At 32.4% G+C, this 25,954-nt stretch overlaps 1 protein-coding gene across 1 annotated transcript in view; it reads right to left on the reverse strand.

Moving 5' to 3' along the window:
• Nucleotides 1-25,954, reverse strand: part of LOC147071446 (B-cell receptor CD22-like) — a 939,709-nt gene that overhangs the window by 397,170 nt on the left and 516,585 nt on the right. Inside the window, exon 9 of the mRNA XM_085948586.1 lies at nt 18,895-19,025. Coding sequence (XP_085804712.1) covers nt 18,895-19,025 — 131 coding nt within the window. The remainder of the gene's footprint in view (nt 1-18,894; nt 19,026-25,954) is intronic.

Genomic DNA, 25,954 nt, shown 5'->3' on the forward strand with positions numbered 1-25,954 from the left:
ATAATATATATATATATTTTTTGGAGTTTTGCCGCTCCGTAAATCATACAGCAAAGGTAATTTGCACTATTAACACCCCCGCTTGGCGCGTCTCTGCTCGCAGTTACAAAAACGTCAAAAATAAAATTTTGTTTTAATTAATACCTTAGTGTAATTCAGAGTTAGTCGCTTTTAAATTAATGAAGTTTGAACCACTTTAGATAGCCTACTTATTAATAATAATTTTCTTGAATCATTGACGGATTGATAAATAAAAATTAAAAGAGTATTCGCATGGAAAAGATGTGGGTTAGAGTCCCACTTGGTCTGGTTCTGAAAAAAAATGTTTAATTTGTATTCAATGAATAATTAATTTGTTTAAATTTAATTTAAATATCATAAATATATAACATTAATCTCGTCCTGAATTATTCTCGAACATTTTGGAATAAACTATGAATCGTATTTCTAACACGCGACAATATTAATTATCTCCGACACAAACTGATGCGAACAATGAGCTCCTTAATCAAAGCAGAAACTAAATTTAAATTTTCAACCATATTAATAAACAATAAGTTGTTCATAATATATTGCCAAATTATAAATGATTATCATAGTCTCCATTATTTGCCGCACTATCTACATAGTCTCCATTATTTGTGGGTTTTCAAAGGATAATTTGACATTAAAATTTCAAAATTGTGTAAGTTAAAATAACAAAATAATAATATGATATCAGTGTGGTTAACAATTAATAAAGTACTCTATGAATAATATATTTAAAAATAGTCCCTATAACTTTAGAGTCAAATTGACTTCATACATCATAAAGTATTTTTATTAGATAACTCAAGTGGGTTTGAGTCGAAATCCCGAATGCTGAAATCCCGAATGGCCGAAAACCCGAATGGTCGAAATCCCGAAAGCCTAAATCCCGAAAACCGAAATCCCGAAAGCCGAAATCCCGAATACCGAAATCCCGAACGCTGAAATCCCGAATGGCCGGAATCCCGAAGGCCGAAATCATGAAAACTAAAAAAAACACAAACAACAACAATTGCGCAATTTTTACAAGAGAGACAGAAAACATTTTTTTGTGGAAAATGGATTTTTGTCTCTTGTAAAATTTGCGCAATTCAAGACAAGTAAGTGTTAAGATTGTGCAATTATTGCTGTTTGTATTTTTTTATTTTTCGATATTCCCGCCATTCGGGATTTCGGCCTTCGGGATTTCGTCCGGCACCCAACTCAATTATCTACTTTTTTCTCTTATCTCAATATTATCTAAAAGTAAAAATTAAGGCATGTATTATTATAATCAAAGAATTTGGACTAGATTGAATGAGTATAATAACTAATACGCACTCCGTATTAAAAAAAATGAAGGCAAAACAAACATGGACCATCCAAGCCAACCCGCCCCGCACTGCACTCTGTTAATCGATCGTATTACGAGGAACTACGTTTGATGTGAAACATCAGCAGTTGTTTACACCTGGAAATATCGCAAGAGCAGGTAGCCATGACTGAAGTCAACACTCTCTCAAGTGAGCTTTGACTTTGAGTTTAATGAAAGCCGTATTTTATTAAAGTGCCATGGGAGAGAATGGCAGAGATTAATAAATGAATTTAATGGTATTATATAAGATACAAAAAATAATGCTAGACCAATATAGCCAAACAAAACTATGTGAAGAGATTTTCACGTACCCAATCTTTTTAAATGCAATATAATTGGCCTTAGCGGCGACCAAGTCGAACGGCCCGATGGCCACAACAGCTGGTTAGACCGACTTAACCATCACTTTCCTTTTGGAGCACATTCCCGGATATACCCAGAGGATGTAGTTTGCAACCTGTAGTTTTTCGCCACGTGAATATGTTGGTCGGGTAATAAAATTTTTGAAGGCAGTTTAATTTTTGAATTGTACGTATTTGTGGTAGCAAGCTATTTTCTTCTTCTATTGGCAACCCCAAAAAACAAAACGACGGCTTTCGTTTTGGTTTAAAGTCTGTAATTTTGTTTACAGTATTTTCATACGATTTTCTCGATGTTTTATAGTGGTCAATGAATTAATTGTTTTTGACTACCTGTATAAAATTGACGAGAAAAATTATATGGGTTCATGTGGTAATTCATGGCACCTTATAATATATAATATATATTATATGATTTACGTGGATACAAGCTGGTATATGATGGATAAGTTTAGGGGTACTTCAAAGATAAGTAGGTGGACCATAATATAGGCTCTCGGTAAATGGAAAGTTCAATCATCTAATACTAGTGTTCTTAGAGAGTCTTTCTTAAGCCAATTAAATTACGATATTCTGGAAGGCCCCTAAATACTATCCGCAGGGTATATACAGCAGTAGTGAAGGGTAGATGTAGGCTGTTCAGATTTGACATAAATAGTACACACCCAACTTTGACAGTAAAACAGCGGTTTCCAACCTGGGAGGCGCGATCTATTGCCAGGGGAGGCGCCAAAATTTATTAATAAATTAATTTTTATACCACAATATCTACAAATAAATAAAACTTCATATCTTAACGTAACAGTGAAAATTCAATGCATGAATGTTTATTTTAATATATAATACATATATTTAAATCCTATTAAAAAATATTTGGAGCGGAGAAATTTAAAAATGGCGCTTTTTCAAACGCTCTGTTTCGGTAATGCACAAAACGACCGCTGGTTGCATGAAAACATTAACCTCAAATTTAAATGTCACTCGTAGCTAAAGTGTCAACTGAAGCGTGTAGCCAGGGTGTGATATTGTTTTTTACGTGATTTCTTTAATATAATATAATATAATAATAAAATATTTTTTAGTGGAATGGATATATTTTTGAGTGGTTGTAAGAGAAAAGATGCTGATACTAGTGGGAATAAAACCGAGGAACAAGGAAGTAAAGCTCCCAAGAAAAGACAATACAGTTCATCCTATTTATCATTAGGATTCACTAGTGTTAGTATAACAGTATAAAACCAATGTGTTTGTTGTGTTCGAAAGTTTTGGCTTCAGATAGTATGAGACCAGTCAAATTAAAACGGCACCATGAAACTCTACATTCTGAATATGTTGATAAGCCCATAGAATTTTTTCAAAGAAAATTGGATGAGCTTAATAACCAAAAGCAAACGTTCAAAAAAATATTTTCTGTAACACCAAATGCATTATTATTAGCTTCGTACCATGTCTCTTACCGAATCGCAAAATGTAAGAAACCACATACAATAGCAGATTACCAGCAGCTATTGATATGGTTCGAATAATGTTCGGCGAATCATATGCAAAACAGTTGCGACAAATTCCGCTTGCTGATAATACAGTCGGAAGAAGAATCAATGATATATCTGAAGATATTTGCGATCAATTAGTTTCTCGGCTGCGTACTTCGAAATTCGCCATACAAGTAGATGAGGCGACTGATATAGCTAAAGATGCCCATTTAATTGCATATGTTCGATATGTTGGGGAAAATAATATATTAGAAGATATATTATTTTGCAAACCCATTCCTGGAAGGACCACATCCATTGAAATTTTTAATATAATGGACAGTTTTTTTGAAGAAAACGACATAACGTGGAATAATTGCATTGGACTGTGTACTGACGGTGCTCACTCAATGTCCGGACACAAAGCAGGTCTTCAAGCATTAGTTAAAAAGAAAGCACCACATGCTATCTGGACGCACTGTATGGTTCATAGAGCAGCTCTAGTGTCAAAAAATATGAGCGAGAAACTTAACAACATTTTTACAAAAAATACAAAAATTATAAACTACATTAAGAACAGTCCGTTGAGATCTAGGCTGTTCGCAAAGTTGTGTGTAGATATGGAAGCTAATTATACCTCACTTCTGTATTATTGTGAAGTTCGCTGGCTATCTCGTGCAAAAGTGATTCAAAGGGTATTTGAGCTCAAAGAAGAAATAGCAACCTTTCTCGAAGGAAATCACCATGAAGAGGCACATTTGTGGACGAACGATAATTTCCTTGTTAAACTTGCCTATTTGGTTGAAATTTTTGGAAAATTGAGCAGTTTGAATAAGTCAATGCAGGGATCACAAATGCATCCACTTGTTCAAAAAGACAAAGTAAAAGCTTTCATTAAAAAGTTGAATTTATGGAAGTCAAATTTACAAAAGAATGAGTTGGACATGTTTTCACTGCTAAAAGATTTCTGGGCCACAGCCAATATTGAAACAAGCAAGAATCTTTTTATTGAACACTTGGATGGTTTAGTGCTGCATTTTTCAAATTATTTTAAAGACCTTGATTTCTCAAAGTTTTTGTGGGTACAGAATCCATTTATCGACAATGAAGATGACGAATTTGACCATTGAAAAGGAAAAGCTGATAGAATTATCATGCGATAGCCTACTAAAACAAAAGTTTCAAAATGAAACCTTAATTCAATTTTGGATGAATCTTAGCGGAGAGTATGAATATTTGTATTACAAAGCAATGCAAGTGCTTCTACCGTTTGTAACGTCGTATTTATACGAAACGGGTTTTTCGGCACTGGCTGCAATGAAAACCAAATATCGAGCTAGGTTAGTAGTCGAAAAAGAGCTACGAGTGGCACTCTCCACATTGCCCCCAAGATTTGATAAACTTTGTGCCAAAAAACAACAACAACCCTCGCATAAAATTTTTATGCGATAGATGTAGTTGGTTTAAATGTTTAAAAATATTTTTTTATAAAAAATAAATCTACACGTATGTGTATTTTATAGTTAAACCTTGTTATTATTCTGTTAATTGTAGTTTTCAGTTTTTTTTTATAATTAAGTTTTTATTATTTAAAACATTTCTATATTATTTAATCTATTAAAACAATAAAAGGTAGGGGAGGCGCGGAAATTTTTTTTTTCTTCGGGGAGGCGTAGTAGCATAAAGGTTAGAAACCGCTGCAGTAAAACGTTATTTTTCATTGAACATGTAGATGGTGTCTGTTAGTTTTTAAAACTACCACAGCAGATAATAGACAAAAAAATATTCGTTTACCTATAAAATATTTAAAATTAAGCCATTAAACCATACATAATTAATTCGATATTTATTTTATAGAAGAATATTTTTATTTATTATGGTTTGGTTTAGGCAGGAATTATTGAATTTTAAAAACCTAATCAATACCATCTGTGATAATATGCATTATTAATTAAACGAAAATAAATAAGTATGACTGAAAAGTGTGCACTATTTTTGTCGGATCACCCATGGCATATCTAAATTATAATGATATTAATACTATCGACCGAAGGTACTTGATGGAATTTGAATTTAAATTCTAATGGATTCAAGCTCTGTACTATTTAATTTAAGTCGTTTTTTGACTAGATAGGTAGGTAATGGAGTTTTTACCTACTTTATTGTATTGATTTACTATATAAGGTAGAGTTAAGAGTGTTTGCCTTTGGTGAGTAAATCCGACGCCTGAATATACCGAAAGGCGAAACCTGGGACGCAAAAAACGACTTAAATGGAATAGTACAGAGCTTGAATTCATTAGAATTTAAATTATAATGGTTTGGTTTAGGCAGGGTTTAATTGAATTTAAAAAAAATACCAGCACCGTCTGCAAATATTGTATTCAATAAAAACAAATAAGTATGACTGACAACGTTTAGTTTGCACTATTTATGTCGAATCTTAACAGCCTACCTGCACCCATCGCCACTGATATAGGTACAGCGAAGCTATAGGATGCTTGCATGATCAGAGTAGATATACCTAATGGATTAAGAACATAACAATAATAAGATAAGTATACTTAATGATGTTTTTACTGTTTTAATTTTAAAGAATCTTTAAAAAATGTTAGTTTAGTTTAGATGGTACGAGTACAAAATGAATACGTTCAGTTACTTTGTCGCGTGTCTCATCCATAAAACTTCTTTGTTTTGATATTATAGCGTACACGCTACGTTATGAAAGTCATCATGCAGGTCTATCCTAAGTAAAATAGTTTAAAAAGAAATTAGATTAATAAAATTAATGTTGTTTACTTTTATCCTTAATGAAAAACCATTAAACTTCTCTAATAAAAACAAATAATAACATAATATTATTACTATCGACCGAAGGTACTTCATGTAATTTGAATTTAAATTCTAATAGACTTAAGATTTATACAATTTATTGTTGTTTAATTTAATAAAACGCATTTTTTTGTACTACTTATTCCACTTTTAATCAATAAATTAGGACCGGCTTCGTCCGCCTCAGAGGGACATTTTCAACTGAATACATTAAAAAAAACCTATTGTTATATTATTAATACCTATTATTATATTATTTCTGTCACTTTGGATTTTGTTTGATAAATATTGTTTTAAAAAAAATGTATTCAGTTGAAAATGTCCTTTTGAGGCGGACGAAGCCGGTCCTAATTAATCGATTTAAAGTGGAATAAATACTACAAAAAATGCGTTTTATTAAATTTAACAACAATACTATGCAGTTCCACCATGAATTGACAGTTAACAAAATAAAAGAAATTTATACTATTCTATTTGAGTCGTTTTTTGTGATCAAGGTTTCGCCTTTTGGCGTCTTCAGGCACTATGTGCACTCACCAAAAGGTAAATACACACTGAAAACGAATACAATTAATTCTAACTTATATAAAAATATAATATAATAGAGTATGTAAAAACTTTATCACCCACCTATTAAGTCAACAAATTATGAATACTTCAAGTGTATGGAAAAAAAACCCCCTCTCACTAATAATACAATCAATAGGCGTATACATCGTCAAATCCCAATAATAGATCATTACATAATAATCAATAATACTACATTCAAGAGGTGAAAAATCGTAAAGAAGTGAAACAATTACAAATATCCAGACTTTGAAAAAATCACATAAATTTATTGTGACATCACCGAAATCTAACCTGGAACTCCCGGATGAAAGGCTAGCGCCTTACACAGAGCATCATGAGAGTCATGGACTCTTAATATGCAAAAATACGAATGGAAATACGGTACGATACGGCATGGAAAGGTGCATATTGGGTATAACGCATAAAGATCACAAAGTATACCATTGGATAAGTAAGCAGAAGCAGATGAAATAAATTGTAATGGGGTTGGAAATGTCAGTCCGCGAGTAGATAGCTGCTGGAAAAAGGCCATTATGTAGAACCAAGGGCAAGTAAATGACCACAAAGACCCAATAAAATCCGTTAGATAGACAGTCTCCTAAAGTTCATTGGAATAAATAATGTTTGATTCTCAAAAATTGTGAATTAATAAAAGTTTATGTAATAATAAATAAATAAGTTGTAATAATGTACGAAATCATCTTGGGGATGCGTTCATTCAGCAGTGGATTGGTGAACAGTATTAAAGTGAGGTCGGTAAGTTAAGTTTAGCTTACACAAGCCATACAGGTGGTGCAGGCAAATTAATCTAGTCTAGCCTAAGTAGCTTTAAGTCTTTTGGGCTTAATTGTATTTTACTGGCCAGTTTGTAAAGCCGTTATAAACTTCGTGAAACTGCCCGTAAAACATGTTTTGCCCCAAAAGATGTCGGGAACGTGAAAGTTCACCTTATGAGTAAATGGTTAAATAATTTATCGAGAGACAGGTAAAGTCGTTACCACAATATATTATTATAATATTATATGAATTAAAAAATATTTTATGAATAATATTATAATATATAACAAAATTGTCATTATGTGTAGGAATATTTTTCATCCTAAGTATTAAAAACACAATTATTCAATTTCAGGATAAAAATTTAGGACTAAAGTCAGTTCATAAGTCCAAACAGTACACGAATAAATTTTGCAAATTTTCATTCCATACAAGTTGGCTTGATTCACACTCAGGATTCGTTCAATTCGAATCCAATAGACTCAAAGATGTCTCCTATCTATACATATCTTTTGAAAACAAAATCGGTTCTTGTAATTGGACAAATTCGTTTGTAATTTTTAATTCACAATGACATTTTGATGAATTGTTTTACATTTTGTCATATTTTGCATTGTATACATTTATATTTCTTCAAATGATGTTTAAAATGTAAAACAAAAATAATATTTAATAAAAAAACCCATTAAATGTGTCATTCTATTTATAGTCCAAAATCTTTAATCCTATATGCTATAGAAACTGCGGTACTCATTATACGAGGGTGGGTCAATAAGTCCTTAGAAAAGCCGACAAGTGGCGCGACTAGTACTGTAAGCGGTTTGTTTTCATGCAGCGGCACTACCGATTCAGTATGCTGCGAAGTTTCAATCAGATTGGTCGGGTTGTTGTGTGTTTTTCGTACATTTAACGCTTGTGGAAAATGGAAAAATGGAAAATGGAGAAAATTGAGTTTAGAGCTGTTATTAAACATTTTAATATAAAAGGGTTAACAGCAAAGGAAATAAAAAATGAGTTGGATTTAGTTCACGGCATATCTGCTCCTTCACTTGCAACTATTTATAACTGGTTAAATGAATTTAAACGTGGTCGTACATCAACAAAGGATGAACCACGCTCAGGACGTCCTGTAGAGGTGACTACACCAGAAATGATCAATAAAATCCACGATATGGTGTTAAGTGACCGAAGATTAAAGTTGAGTGAGATAATTGAGGTTACAGGGATCTCAAAAGGTAGCGTCATTTCTATTTTACATGACAAATTGGGCATGAAAAATATTTCTGCAAGATGGGTGCCGCGTTTGCTCACAGTCGACAATAAACGCAATAGGGTGGTGGCCTCTAAAGCCCTGTTGTCGCTCATGCAACGCAATCCGGATGAATTTTTTCGTCGCTTTGTGACTGTAGATGAAACATGGATACACCACTATACTCCCGAGACGAAAGAACAGTCAAAGCAGTGGATTGCGAAGGCAAACCATGTCCAAAGAAGGCGAAAACCGTAAAATCAGCTGGTAAGGTTATGGCTACTGTATTTTGGGATGCACGTGAAATTATTTTTGTTGACTATTTGGAAAAAGGAAAAACAATAACAGGGGATTATTATGCATCTTTATTGGACCAGCTAAAAAACAAAATTGAAGAAAAACGGCCTCATTTAAACAGGAAAAAAATCCTCTTTCATCAGGACAATGCCCGTGTTCACACATGTTTACGATCAATGGCTAAAATTGAAGAATTGAAGTTCGAATTGGTCGACCACCCACCGTATTCGCCAGATTTAGCCCCCAGTGACTTTTTCCTTTTCCCAAACTTAAAAAAATGGCTAAGTGGACAACGTTTTTTTTCAAATGAAGCAGTCATCGATCGGACAAATGCTTATTTTGAGGACCTTCCGAAAACTTATTTTTCTGACGGTTTAAAAAAAATTGAGAAACGTCTAACCAAGTGTATTGAGCTCCAAGGAGATTATGTTGAGAAATAAAAAAAAATACAAAAATAAAAACTGTTTTAATGCTTTTTTCTAAGGAATTATTGACCCACCCTCGTATTATGATAAAACCATTTCGTCGCTATATATATTATATTGTATGTTTATTAATTTAGCTTATATGAAAAATCTACACGTAGTATTATATTAATTAATAATTACAAGATAAAGAGAACTTTTTATATACAACGTTTTTAAATTTTCTGTTGAATCATATAAACTTGACTTGACTAGCTTAAACGATCAAAAAAAATTGTATTTGATAGAATTAATACTGAAATGTCATTTTGACACTCAATATTGATTTCCATAGTAACGCACGTATATATTAATAATTTCCTAGCAACTAATAATAGTGGATTGGATTACGGATTTCTTCGAAAATAACAGCTTTTCATACAAAACAGAATTAACTGAAAATGAATTTAATTCTACTTAAAGATGGCTAAAAGTATTAAAAAAATGCATTGGCATCGTGTTCTGATATATTCTAAAAGTTTCAAATGTATAACTAGTCGGGAATTTAATTAAAAATCGATTGCAAGATTTGTACCGGAACAACCACCGGACAAATAAGAATACTACCTAATAAAAACGTTGTAATAATTATCTTAAATAAACCTATTGAACATAAATTGATAAATTAAATAAAATGATAAATTTGAAACATGTTGAAATACAATAAAAATAACAATATAAAGTTAACCATAAAAGTAGATAATAAAATTTGTAGAAAAAGTATTTTATTTAATTAATCACTAAAAAAATCAACTTATTTTCACAAATAAGATATCTACGCCATTTAAACAATCAATTTGAGTATTTTTCTTTTAATAAATTCGTTGATTTGACAAAAAAATTCACTTCATTTGTTTCGATTGTTTTGAATTTAAAAAAAATGTATGTAATAAAATATATAAGCTCGTTTTCATTGAAATGGAATATACCTCTTCACATGTCATGCTATTTTAATACTTTATGGTATTTTGTGATACAACAATAATTGTTCTTACAATTCTTTTTTTTCTTTGTATTTAGAGAGAATGTTATAATATAATAATTAGTGTTAAGTCTGAAACAAAGTTGAAATAATCCGATCGAATCGTTTTCACACTATCAATCCATTCTTTTAATGGAATCAACTAATTGAATTCGCGCAGGGAAAAAAATCTGCACAGTTTCTTTTACCCGCATTTGTACCTACAAGTTGATCAGGAGTCAGCTGATTGACGTGGGTATACCATTTACTTGGCCGCCCAATTCAAAGACCCCAATTGGCCGCTTAATTAACCGTTTGAAATCGTGTTGCCTTTATCGAAACGCTAATGGAGTTATCCAACACACGCGGGTTTTGTTTACATGACAGCAAAAAGATCCAGGCCAACATAGCAGCGAACGTATACCAGTGTAATAAAATACATGTAAAATAATTTTTAATATTTTAAATTCAAAATAAATGAATGAATACTTGAGTCAATAGTGGATTTAGAAAGCGGACATTTATTTTGAAACGGCAATTGATAAAAAAATACACACATTGCAATATTATACGTGAGTTTGATATAACACAATATGAAGCAGTGTTATCCAACCATTTTGGCGCTAGTTGACCATCGAAAATCCTTTATCTCTCTAAAAATAATCCTCAAAATCTGATTTATTGTTTGCAAGAAACTTTTAATGGGCATTACACGTACGTCTTACGTAGTATTTTTGGATATGGCTCAATTATCTGGAGTCCTTATGAAGTTTCGTACAAGCTTATTTTAGAGCACGTCTAGAAGAGATGGATTTCATATATTTATTGTAATACATATAACTATTTTAATTTCAATAATTTATCAAACGATTATTGTCTGACTCTCTTTCTTCAAGACATGCTCACTTTTCACACTTTTGAATCTCGTAGGTCACACTTAATCCTAAAACATCCTCGTCAATTACCAGCCATAGCTTCTTCTAAATAATAACTGTTTTATCATGTTAGGTCTATTAGGCATCATTGGAAAGAGGTGTGAGACTAATGAATGTGCTCCTCAAAGACAAAGACATTTGCATCAATATGCTTTTATTTTTGAAATTTTATTTTATAATTTAACATTATGTATGTTTTTTCTTCTCTCACATAAGGATGATGTTTGTTAAGTATTTTTATTTGACACGTTTGATAGGAACAAGTTCTTTTTAAATATGAATATCATATTGTCAATGTCCTGAATTTTGATCTATTATGTAAGCATTTTTTTTAATAAATAAATAACACATAGCACAAAAAGACACATTTACAGATCTACTATTATTACTACTGTACTGTATTCGATCTTAAGAGGAGTATTTAACTTGCACAGAGTGGAAGTTGTAGAAAAAGATTTTGTTTTTATGAATTTTAGTCTTTTATTAGGTCTGGGTTCCAAACACAAATTGAAAAACAAGATGTTACCATAATATTATAAGCCGATACGTTACCATTAGGTGATCGTGTGTGTAGATTATACTTATTCAGTAATGAAAGAGATAGCTACACATAAAAGCTAGTAGATCAACGAAGTAGTTAATCTCTAAGATGGTCCGTGTTAAATCGATGCATATTACCTAGCGGGATAAAATCAAAGATATAATAAATGTATAAATTTAGAAAAAAAAACTATAATTATATGTATCTATTACTACCGGTAGTAGATTCATATTAATTTAAGTTTTATTGTCAAATTAAAAACCTATAAATCAAAGTAATGCGAATTCCCTGCATTTATATATAGATATAGTTTTAAAAGCATTGGTAGTTTAACGGCTTCGATGATTGGATTCAATCAAAACTCATGAAAGTTTGGAACTCAACAAGATGCAACGCGTTCAAACTCAAATCAAAACGAGAAAGTTATCTCAGACAATTTCAAATTCAAACTGACCCAAAATCAGGGTTACAGCAAACACAACTCTTAAGTTTGGTTTCAGTGATGTTGTTACTTACAAAAATCGGAGCATTTTCATGTCTACAACTTTAAACCTATTTATCTTCTAATCGTCTTGTATGAAATTTTCTTAAATTTGATGTCGTAATGTTAAAAAATAAAGTTGTTATAATAATATTAATACTATCGACCGAAGGTACTTGATGGAATTTGAATTTAAATTCTAATGTATTAAAGTTTTCTACTATTCCATTTTAGTCGTTTTTTGCGACCCGGGTTTCGGCTTTTGGCACCTTTAGACACTGTGTGCACTTACTAAAAGGCAGCCATGCAATGAAATTTAGTGGCAATAGTTTAGTTAAAAAGTAGTATAATAATGGGAGAGAAACAAATTGCAAAGACAGCATAAATGTATTATGACCTTACCGAGAATCAGACCAGATGAGAAGCCAGTGCCTTACGCAGTGGATGACAACGGCCTCGTTATTAGACAAATGCTTCCAGCCTCCCATCTCTAACACACTTTGAACCGAAAACGAATTCTTCTTCTTTCTTTCTTCCATGTCCGATCCTAATAGAATCATATGAGCCTTCACAGAGTAGAGGTTTTGTGTTGACAGATTTTGTTTTTTACGAGAAATGGATGTCAGCCACTTGCTCAACCTATTAGGTCCATACCCTGACAACCACAAATTGGAAAACAATATGTGTACTTGCCAGACCCAGGATTCAAACCTGGGACCCACGGAGTTATAGTCCAACGCTTAAGCCACGCGGCCACCGTGGGGGGTATGATAGCAAAATATACAAAAATTTATCATATGCCAAAATGTATCACAACAACACTAATGTACGTTTATTATCAAAATTTGTGTTGGTTATAAACACAAACTTGGTTTAAGAAAGAAATACCTATACAGAGGAACTCATTTAAAATATTAATATGCAAGATTTATTTATAAATTTAATAATATTATCACAAAAGTCATGTCTCATATTCAATTTGATAACAATTCTTCTACTTTTTTTACTATAGCCAAATGTCAACTCAGCCGTCTTTCCAATTTATTAAATTTTATCATAATTTGAATACGTGTTTTAATTAAGGCGCTAAGTACCAAAAATATAAAAACTGACATTTTTATAGAAAAATGTTCTACATACCAACGCCAATAATTTTAACTATAGTCTAAGTGCCTCAAGCAAGTCAAAAAAATACAGCAAAATAATTAAATCTGTCGACGTTGTAAGTCCGTTGGCGTGTTTTATTTATAATGGTGTAAGTAGCACTGCAGTGGTCAACGGCATTAAATATAAAATAGCTGACGATGGTGTCTTGACACTTGCGAGTTCTTAATACCTAAAATTATAGAAGCTGCCGTGATTGATTCACACTGTAAAACTACATTTTTCAAAAGGTCTGCTTCATGAAATTTTACTGCAATGACTCGGTATTTTGTAACTATAGGCAAAACTACTTTTTGGTACTTAGAGCCTTATTTAATACACGAATTCAATTTTATATAACAATAATATGCTCCTGTTTTGGCATAGAAATATCGAATTATTGATTTAAAATAGTAGTTTTAAAAATATTTATAAATTTTGTGCCATCCGTGAAATAGCAAAATCAAAATACACGTAAAATAGTCACTGTGTTCGTTGACAAACCGGGATTCGACAATTAGAATAATCCCCGCTGAATTCAGAGCTACGACCTTTCACACGGGAAGTGATTCGGGCGAATTTATACCGGGCGGGAGCTTTAAGTTTTGGGCCGAAACTTTAAGTTGACGCTAAGTTATTTGTTAGGGAAGTAAAGGGTGCTACGGATCACTAAAGAGGACAGCGCGGCCGGCGGACTATAAAATAATGTACCCCCGCAAATGACTTAAAGGGCCGGTGATGCGTCAAGGAAATTTAGTTAATGGCATGTTATTATTCAAGTAAGTTTCTACATACGTAACTATTAACTAATAGCTAATAGCGGTGGCGGACAAATGTGGGTATGTGTCGTAATCCCGTCAGTCTAAATTCCGGCAAGTCAAAATCCCGAAAAAACTACTGAAGCGTTTGGGTGGTTCAGCTTTTTTGTAAATGTTAGCTGTATCAATACCATAGATTAGCGTGCACTATTTTTTATGAGTTATAATAATTTAAAGAGAGAGGGAATTAAATTGGACTCAAAGACAAACTTACAAATTCAAAAAAAATCTGCGTAGAGACTGCATTCAAAAATTTATTATTTTTACATTAAATTGTCGCTCAAACCAATTATCTGTAGATCATTTAATTAACTTTTAATTACCACATTTAAATAATATGCTAATTATATCTAATGGCCCCCTAATCAGGACACAACAGCTGTGGCGTTCGCTAATATGTTTTTTGAAAAGCGTCAAAAATATTGTTGTTCTTCTGTGGTGTTAATTGTCAATTCATAGTGGAAAATAGTTGCATAAATTAAAATAAAACCCAATACAAAGTGTTATTTCCATTTAAAAATATATTTTGGTCCAATTTCGTCTGCTTTAGAGGTGCATTGTCAAATAATTATATTGAAATTTATTGTTTTATGTTAACAATTGAAGCGTTCAGAGCAGAAGTGAGGGAACCTCTTCCAATGGTTAACTCCGTTTAGACATTTTTGTGGGTAACGCCGCTTCTGCTCTGATCACCTCAATTATGGGTTTCGTTATTAAATTCATAATTACTATTCATTATGGTATGTAATATTTAGCCTAAGTACATGTAAATGCGATTATAATAATGTTTTATGATAATTCAGATAAATAAATGTGTTTGTTTTATTTTGAATGCCTTTCTCTCATTTTTGAATCGGTTTGAAGGATTCAATTATATTTATTTTTGATACGTACATATTTCAGTATAAATTACACGGAACCTATTAAATCAGCTACCCAAACTAATGGTCCGACTTGAAACCTTGTTTTATGTGTCATAGAAGGTGTAATACAATTTTAAAGTAATAGCAGCTTTCTGGCTGTGACGCAATCGTACGCTTGCTTAGTAGACAATCCAGAAGAGTCCAAAGCTAATACGGAAGTTCCACAAAAAATCACGTATAGTGCCTAACTTATTTGATCGAGTTTATTGCTATAGTCGAACAATAAAACATGACAAGGGTAAAACAATAGCTCTAGCTCAAAAACCCGATATCCGGTTCCGATATTGCCAATACAAATATTATGCCATTTAGATCCTAACTTATTTATTAGGGTCCGGGTGTAGGTATATTATGAGTCTTCCGATTGTAAAAAATAAATATATATATTATAATATACCAATTAGGTTGTGTATATTTGAAATGGAATATTTATTATTTAAATTATACGGGTAATTTACTTAATATAAATAATTTATCTACATAGTGGCTTTAACGTTTTGTCTTTTAATAATTGGTGGCGCTTTTAGCAGTGGACTGTAATTTTAAAGTGGTGGTTGGTTGATTACGGATCTAGAGGGGGGGAGTTACACAGGATGCCAGAAACTCACCTTTATGTTGAGGGAGCTGGAGCGCCATGAGGCCGGTTTGGTGTTTGCGTACTCACGCACTGTTAAACAGACGGTACGCTTTGATGGATGATAAATGAGGTTGATAAATGACAATGATATGGACGATATAGACGCGACGTTCACTCAAACTATAACTGATTCAGTGCAACGAAGGTCGAACAGATACGTTTTGAGTCACTCATTAGTTAATGACGACTAAGCTATTAACAACCTTGAAACACGTCCGATCACTTGAGATCACTTACATTACAGTCGTTCATGACCCGTGACTGGCGGTCTTGTGACAATAATTTGGGAATTTGAGATTGGTGGAAAGAAAGGATGAATGCAAATATAAATGGCCCAACCAATAATGAAATGTTTCATTCTATATAATATTATAGAGTAACATATTTTGCATTTGGGATGTCACTGTATATTCTTTATTTTTTAGCGACTATTGAGGCATGTTGCAGGGGCCGTTATTAATATAAATACTATACACATATTATTGAGTCTGAAGTTAGATAGTTTTAACAGAAAATATGACGTATTTAGAGCAACGCTAAGTGAAGAAAATATAATGCAATAGGCTTGATAATATTAGAGCAGTCGGAAATAACGACAGTAAAAATAATTCAATTTAGCACAATTTAGGCAATTCCAAAATTAAATTATTCCACTATAAATAGGAAAACATTATCATCACATCACGTGAGCACACAAATGAATCTCGATTTTTTTAAAAAAATATTTCACGACATTTGAAAATCGTATTTTGCCACGTTTTTATTAGCTCGTATTCTTGTTTGTCCAGTACACATTTTTTCTTTGTGTGTCCAGTCCTAGCAACTAAATTATTAATATATAGGTGCGTTACTATGGAAATAAATATGAAATGTCAAAATGACATTTCAGTATTCTATATTTGTTCAGTATTTCTATCAAGTACAAAAAAAAGTATTTATTAATACATATTATAATTGTCAAGTTTATATGATTTAACAGAAAATTTAAAAACATGGTATATAAAAAGTTATTTTTATATTGTAATTATTTTAATATTTCTAGAGATAATATGAAATTTCAAAAATCACTTTGTAAGTTGGCAAGAGTTTTTTTGTTTGTTTATTAATAAATAAATATTTTACATTTTATTAATACATTTTGTTGAATATGAAGAGAAAGACAGATTTAAAAACAGAAGACAGTAAATTTACCAACTGAAGAAAATACTTGCAGTATTTCCGTTAGAGGAAAATTTCTGACATAGTTATTTGCGGAAATTATTGGAAAAGTCAAAGCATTCTTCCTATTGAGAACGAACGACCTGCGAGTTATAAACTCCGGTGTCTTCCAGCGGAGGCAAATTTACCGACTCAGTCTTTTTACACCATCGATTAGAAGCGGCCGCCTTTCACTGCGAAATTCCGATAGATCTTCGCTGACCATTATGTCGCCACAATGGGGGCCATTACCACATTGTCTGCCGGCTGCCGGGGGTGGAGGGAGGCTCCGACAATTGAAAGGTGAAACGAGTCGCACGCCTAAAGAAATCGCTAATCGGCGGGATTCTCGAACAAAGCTGACGCAGCGAAAGGGCTGAATTGAGCTCATTTGACGGTGAAAATTAACATCCCCTTCGTGAGGCTTCAGGTTAATTTTACAGATCAATGCCGAATTAACTTTTCTAATCTATTAATGTACTAAAATACTTGCATAACTCTAATAGTATCTAAAGTCCAGATGTATAGAATATTACTAACGACAAATCATAGCACTTACGTTGGCTGCGCGGCTTAAGCATCAGCCTATAGCATCGTGGGTCCCAAGTTCGAATGCTGGGTCTGATAAGTACATATATTGTTTATCAATTTGTGTATGAGTCAAAGTATGAACCTAATAGGTTAAGCAACTGGCTGACATCCATTTCTCGTAAAAATAAAATCTGTTAATACAAACCTCCACTCTTAAGAGACCCATATTAGGATCTTATTAGGATCAAAAAAAAATCATTAAACACTGTTCCAATGAATAGTGTTCGGTGTTTAATGAACAATAACGGTACATTTTTAAAACCATAAATTATTCAAAAATATTTTTTATACGCCAGAAATTTGAATGAAGAAGTAATTCAAATTAATATATTTACATAACATAATCAACTCTACAAATTACAAATTCAAGACGTCCATGATATGGTAAAAAAACAAAGAACTATTTTTTATGCAATATTCACAAGATTTAAGAATGCAAAATTCTTTTTATTGAACATATATAACTTTGAAAACACTTCTGAGAAAACATATAACCCATAGAATTTTTTTTTTCAAATACGACACCCAGCAGATATCGAACCTGCGTCTCTCGGGATTCGCGCCCACGCACATCGACTACAATTCTATAGCCATCCTATCTAACTGCGAAAAATTTTAACTAAAATGGCTCTCTGAAGCGCTTTCCAAATTGACTATTGGCAATCGGCTTTTACATTTTTTAAATCAAAGTAGGTATTAATTAATTTAATTACTAACCAACATCACGGATCACTCTAAGATTTTTTGATGTAACCTACTTGAACTTGCCAATATTGCTAATAGGTTATATATTTTCTCAGAAGTATTTTCAAAATTATGTATGTTCAAAGATATATAAATTCAAAAATTATAAACTAGATAAAAGTACGCCGAATGAGTTAAGTAGACCCTATTTTAAGAACTTATCATTAAATAGCGTAATAATAAAATTACATTATATGAGGCTTCTTTAAATTGCAAGTATATCTTTGTACTTTAAAATATACATACACTTACTCAGTTTTCTTTGTAATATTTTTAGATACGTACTATTCAATTAAAACCTAAGTTTTCAATAAATTTTTCCGTAAGCTGTTTTAGTAGCAAACAATTCGCTTTAATTTCATTATTTTGTATTTCTAAGAAAATATTTATAAAGAGTTCCAGATACTCGCGAAGGAATTATGTTGAATTATACCCGTCTGAATTAGTGAAGATTATTTTACTGACTGGCGTCTATTATATGCGTCGTTAATATAAATATTATATTACATAGCAAAGGACTTACGTCGTGATACCAGGTGATTCTGTGCTCTTTGGGGTTGGCTTTTATATTGCACTCAAAGTAAACGTCATCCCCCTCCTTGATGTCATCTGGGTTGAGGGTGCTTCCCAATGATAACGTCACTATCGGCTGATCTGGAAATAAAAAAAGAGATAAAATTATATTATCGTTCATATTTTTCTATTAATACTCTTATCAATAGGTACATACGTATTGCAACAATTTTTTTAATACTGAGGTAAGAATAATATATTGTTTTAATATCATATTTTGCCAAAATGTTAACAATAACCTTATCAATATTTTTCCTAGTTTTTTTTTCTATTGTGACATGACGTGTAGATCACTAACTCATCTTACCCTGCAGTAAATTTTGTAAAAAAAATGTTCCCAAAATTTTGCGTTGGTAAATAAACTCGTCAACTTATTTTGCCGCAAAAGAAAATCTACACGCTATATATTTTTCCAGAAAATTCTACATTCAATTTTAATCGTACGAGTATATATTATTATAGTATAATATAATATAAGCTCTTATGGATCTGACAGCTAGCAATAACTCGTAGGTAAACCACTTTAGTTAAAATAGTAGGCTATGTGTTTGTTGCTAGGTAGACTTAAAGTAAAGAGTGGATGCGTATGGGGAATGTGCCTATAAAAGTGCGGTAATCTGCGGTTGAAGCGACGAGAAGCTATAGTCATAGTAGGCGGAGTAAATGTAGAAATCAGTCAATGACACCAGCTACCATGGCCCCCACAAGGGGGGGGGGGGGGGAAGCTGACAGGGCTCTAGCCTGGGGGCCCGGTGATGCCAGTCGATCACATAAGTGAGATAAACACACGGCACAAATTTGCTTTAATAGTAAAAAAAAGTTCTTCAATAATATTATTACTTTAAATCATATGGTTGTACGATAAATTTTTAAATTGTGTATTGACACTCGATAACACCTTAATTTAAATAGATGCATTAAAATATACAACAAAAAACACTAAATATACATATTAATTTTACCGCGTGCACCATTTGGAAAACGCTACTGTAGAGCATCACACTGCCTTTATCCTTAGAGATAGGTAGGAGGGAGAGGGGCCCGCCAAAGATCATAGCATGGGGGCCCGGTTCAGGATGTGGGGGCCATGCCAGTTACATTTTATTAACCCCGCAAATAAAAAAAAAATAGACCTCCCAAACCATTTTTGACCTCGCTGGATATTTGGATGATTTCATTAATTGTGGAAAAATAATATTTTTACATACTTAAAAGTGGTGAAAAATAATAAAATTGGGTACCTACAAATATTATAGTAGGACTAATCGTTTTTTGTTATTTTACAGGGCGAACTTTTTTTTAAATAATTGTGTGCTTCATTTCAAAATCAGCCAAGTCTACCTTTAGGTATTTTTGATTTTTTTGTGAATTGCTGAAGAACTACTGCTTTCTAACATTCCTGCATTATCAAAATATGGAATTTACTAATTATAAATATTCTATACTCGAAATAATATAAACTTTCACCCTTGTGACTGTGTATTTGAGAAAATAAAAAACTGTTTTTCTCCTACTCATCTATTACGGACTTGGCTGATTTTGAAATCTAGCGACACAATTATAGATATCTGTAGTAAAGAATTAAGATATTTTTTCGTACCTCTTTGAATGGGATTTCCACCTAGTTCGCAATAATTTAAAAGGATAAGAATCCGATTTTTTCCCAAACTTTCTTCGTATTTTTAATCTGGAGCATTATGAAAACAAATCTGGCTTGTTAAACGAATAAGAAGATGTGATTTATCGTAATAAAAGTATAACGCCGGAATAAACTTTCCATGTAAAACTGTTCTTGTAAATTTTACGCAAAGCAGTTTAAAGGATTATCCGTCTTTATTTCGAGTTCCGCAAAAATAAATGTTGACACTAAAAGTACAACGCGGGACGGGGGGGGGGGGAGTGGTGGGTTTTAAAAAGGTATAATAATAAGTTCGCGCAGTCAGTGTTTTTTTTTTGCCTTAATCCAAATCTACGAAAAAGTTTACAAATAAATTAACTGCTTCCGTAGCGACAGTGAATGATAATGTAAAAGCTCAATTTAAAAGCGCGCAGGCAGATATCTGAAATGGTATCTTAGTTTCTCTACTTATTTATCTTAAAGAAGGTACTTGTTCTTTTTTGCCTTTAGTAATAATCAGCCCTTATCAAATTCCTCCCCCGCAAACAATACCCTTTATTATAGTGAAACAGAGTTGCGAAAACTCTTAATTAAGGCAGACTACTAGTACCAAAATAAGCCGTAACACACCACTAACAAAAATACATAAATATTATCAGAATATGTACAATTATGTTTAATATACCAAATCTAAATATAGCGCTTTTATTCGTGTTGGGACAATTATTTTATTTGAGTGAACGCGTGGAGTTTTTGTAATATTTATTTTTAAGATTTTACTATCAAATGACTGGGAAAAAAATACTCAGAAAAGCGTGTTGTGACTTTGGCGAAATTGTTTTGACTTCTTAATTACGCAATCATTTACGGAAATAGAAAATATTACTGTCATATTTCAATTATTATTAATGTCACAGAGATTTAAATTATAAATTTTAATAAACAAGCAAAAATGAGTTTTTAAAATATAATATGATGGCAACTTTAATATTTCGCTGAAAGGTTTAAATATAACGTTTGACTGCTGTTTTAAGGCTTCAGCTGAGGCATGGTCTAAAAAGATCGTGATTAGGCTATGCGCGGATTGTGCAAATGACGTGAGCCGAACGAAATATAATTTGTCATAAAAATTTAACATGCGTCCTTTTAATGTTATGTTAATATTATATTCGTAATAATAATAGTATATTCATTGACATGTATTCTTTTTCAAGTACATGCGGAACGTGTTTTAGTCATCTTTACACGATTTAAGAATATATTCCTCCGACGCTATCACAAAACAAATTGACGTGCGAACAAGTCGACTATCGCTCTCCGACTGGCGACGACTGCGAAATTTCGTTCCACATACCGTTGAAAATTAGTTACTAATAACAGATTTTATTCTAAATGATTCATATTCTGTGATATTCTAAGATTATATTATGTAAAATAGTGTATTAAAACTCTTGCATTTTTTTTGCGTTACACTGAAGTTTCCACGATACAATACCAATAATGAAGACTATTATTCATTGAACAATTTTGTGAATTATTTATGATCATATGGCGATAATAAACAATAAATAATTAAAACATTTTTTCATTAACATTAAAGTTATTAGAAAACGAAATCACAATAAAAAATCATAGAAATAGTCATATTATAAAAGGTGACAGTCGAACAGGCAATGCGGCATCAATTCACGCAATAGGTTCCGGTGTGTCATGATGTATGGCTGAAACTCCTCCGGGGAAAAGCATATATGTTATGTTATAATATGACTCCACGATATGCTCCGAGGTCTGAATCTCACCACACTCGCAAAATGGTGACGCTTTCAAGCCCCCTTATGCATCATTGAAGCAAACCTGGAATGATCACACCGGGTTTGGTCCAAACACGTGTTATAATTTTATTATTTGCGTGTAAGTTTTAAGATAGAAAGCAAATAATTATTCAACATTTAGCGTTTATTTTTATGAAGAGAAATAATTTTTTTTCAACATATTTGAATTAGCACATCTAGATTAATACAAGCACTATTGAAGAGTTAAATATATATAGAAGAAGACGGGACTGTCTGGTAAACAGCTTGTTGAGTGATAAAAAAATGTTTTTAAAAGCACTCCCTATAGGCGTAAACATGTTTAGTGATGCGCTATGTATTTTGTTTTTAAAATTCTATTGCATCGTTTAATTTTGCTATAAAAATATCATCTTTACTAATTTTATTTACCTGTACTTTTTATTCTAAATGCCATGTTTATTTATTTATTTAAGAATGCAAAACATTATGGACATAACAAATCTAAATTCAAGACGTACACAACATGAGATTTGCAATATAACAAATATTACCCTCACAAGAGAGAAGAAATAATATAGTAATAATAATAACAACAGAAAAACAAATTAAATCAAAACGTACTTAAGTACAATTGAATGCAGAAAAATAAAATTTTGAAAACAAAAAACATACAATTTTATACAGAAAAATAAAGTTTCAAAAACAAAATGCAAAGTGCATTATCGAAAATATCTAAATAAATAAGAGTACTATCACATAAATAATATATTAATTTAAATAATAAACAATTCAATTATTTTACGCGTAGTTAAAAATTATTATCTACGATTTGTGTTGTTATTTTTATAGTATTTTTAACACCTTGAATTTATATTGAATGAAAGAATAACAACAGATTCTTTTAAACCGTTCATAAGAATTTTCCAATACTGAAACGTGAAAGGGGGGTGAAACAAAGTAAGTACATAATTTTAGATACTTGCTTAGTTACTATTCATCTTACGTGTAGCGAATTGTAGGTATTTTTATATATATTTTTTTTCACCCGCCTGTAATACAAGCAAATTCAATCGAGATGCAAATAGATCAGTGCGATCTAGCTTAGGTTGTATCTCCACCCTCGTTGAATAAGTCATCCCTTAAACAGGTTGTTAGGCAGGAAATAGGGAGTCGAGACGTCTCTTTTATCGGCTGTAAGTTATTGCTTGGACGCATTTCTTTGTGTGTCACTCTCCCCATCGATACGAACGAGCGGCAACGTCTTGTATACGTCTATACACACCTTAATAATTTTAATATGTTATAAGAAAGTACGAGATAAGTTTTAGTAAGCCATTTTGCACTGGCACGACTTTAACGTCGGACTATAGTGTCGCGGGTCCCTGGATCGAATCCTGGGTCTAGCAAGTACACATATTGTTTTTAAATTTGTGTATGAGTCAGAGTATGAACCTAATAGGTTAAGCAAGCGGCTGATATCCATTTCTCGTAAAAACAAAATCTGTTAATAAAAACCTCCACTCTGTGGAAGTCCATATGATCATATTAGGATCGAACATGATTAAATTTGCACTGATTGAAAGAGTCCTATAAAAATATTTCGTTATCAAAAATGACACCTTGATATGTTCTGAGTTGGCTTCAATGTCATGAAAAACTATTGTCAAACATTATTCCATTATTCATAGTAATTTGGCTTATAGGTAAGCTAGTACTGGAGTATACGTTTTATAACTTTGCACTTTTTACTACACTGATACGTCTATTTTACAACGTTTTTCTTAGCTCGTATTCTTATTTGTCCGGTGGTTCTTTGTCCGGTACAAATATTGCAATCGATTTTTAACTAACTTCCCGATTAGCTTGACATTTGAAACTTTTAGATTATATTATCAGAACGCGATGCCAATGCATTTATTTTAAATACTTTTAGCCATCTTTAAGTAGAATTGAATTCATTTTCAGTTAATTCTGTTTTGTATGAAAAGGTATTTCGACACCATTATTGGGGGTCTGGGGTCCTAGCAACTAAATTATTAATATATACGTGCGTTACAATGGAAATCAATATGACATGTCAAAATGACATTTCAGTATTATTTCTATCAAGTACAATTTTTTTTGATCGTTTAAGCTAGTCAAGTCAAGTTTATATGATTCAACAGAAAATTTAAAAACGTTGTATATAAAAAAGTTCTTTTTATTTTGTAATTTTATTCCTAATTACCTCGCATAAAATTAAATCAAAATGATATCGTCGGTGTTTTGTAAAAAGGGCGAATCAACCATTTTGGCGAAATTGAGATTTTAATGAAAACACAATATGTACCTCACTAGCCTTGTTATGTAAAAACGGCAAACCTGTATCTCTAGGGGAAAGTACTTAAAAATGATAATCGTAAGGGCGAATATCCACTTTGTGTTATGAATAAAGGGCGAATATGACATATTGGGCCTTTTAAAATAAAACTGTCCTAAAGTAGTGGTAAGTGTTATGATGTACGGGCGAATATACGATATTCGCCCTCCCTGCATATCCACCTACATATCAATGTGACTATTGTTAAATCTAAATTGTCGAGTTCGCCCAACGTCACTATCATTCGTGTCATTTTACTAATGACAGTAATGACAAAGCTTATTGGCGGGATTGTTTTTAGAAGTTTCCTCAGTGTAATTTATGGCTCGATGACATTGAGCTACTTTACAAGCTGCTTGTCGGCGAGTTTAAAAGTGGGCAAGTCAGCTAGTGCGATTGTGATGATGACACACAAAACTTTCCACTCGCTTAGAAGCCAGCAAGCTATTGATTTGATACCATCATTTTTGGTACTATTTTGACAGGACGTATTGAGTAGTTCGTTTTTTTACCGGCTAATTTGCCACTATCGCTCTACTGCGCAGACGCAGATCGGCCCACACGCCAGCGTGTAGCGTGTAAAGTTGCCCGGCAGTCAACTTTTATCGGTAGATTGTTTACAATATGCTTGTTAACTTGTTCGATGATGACACTGGGCGACTTTACAGGCAGATTGTAAATTCGCCAACAAGCAGCTTGTAAAGTAGCTCAATGTCATCGAGCCATTAGTGATGAAAGAATGTTTTAGTTGACAATTTGTTAAACAATCGTTTAAAATATAGTTATTTGCTTTTTCTACTAATACGTCAATTACATTGAGATACTTTACGAGCTATTTGTTGGCGAATTTAAAAGCGGGCGATTCAGCTACTGCGATTGTGATGATGACACGCAAAACTTTCCATTTGCTGAGAAGCCAACAAGCTAGCGACTATTTTGACAGAACGTAGTTCGTTTTTTACCGGGAGGTCGCTACTACGCTCTACTGGCCACACGCTGGCGTGTAGCGTGTAAAGTTGACCGGCTTTCAACTTTTCTCGGTAGATTGTTTACAATCTGCTTGTTAACTTGTTCGATGATGACACTGAGCGACTTTATAGGCAGATTGTAAATTCGCCAACAAGCAACTCATAAAGTAGCTCAATGTCACTGATGCGTAATTGAACAGCATTTGTATTCAATATTAAGTATTCATCGAGTGATACAACATACTTTACCTCAAAATGAGCGAGATGTAAGT

Source organism: Rhyacophila brunnea, unplaced genomic scaffold (genome assembly GCF_057557595.1).
Source record: "Rhyacophila brunnea isolate RB1 unplaced genomic scaffold, BYU_Rbru_1.0 scaffold_20, whole genome shotgun sequence".
NCBI lineage: Eukaryota > Metazoa > Arthropoda > Insecta > Trichoptera > Rhyacophilidae > Rhyacophila > Rhyacophila brunnea.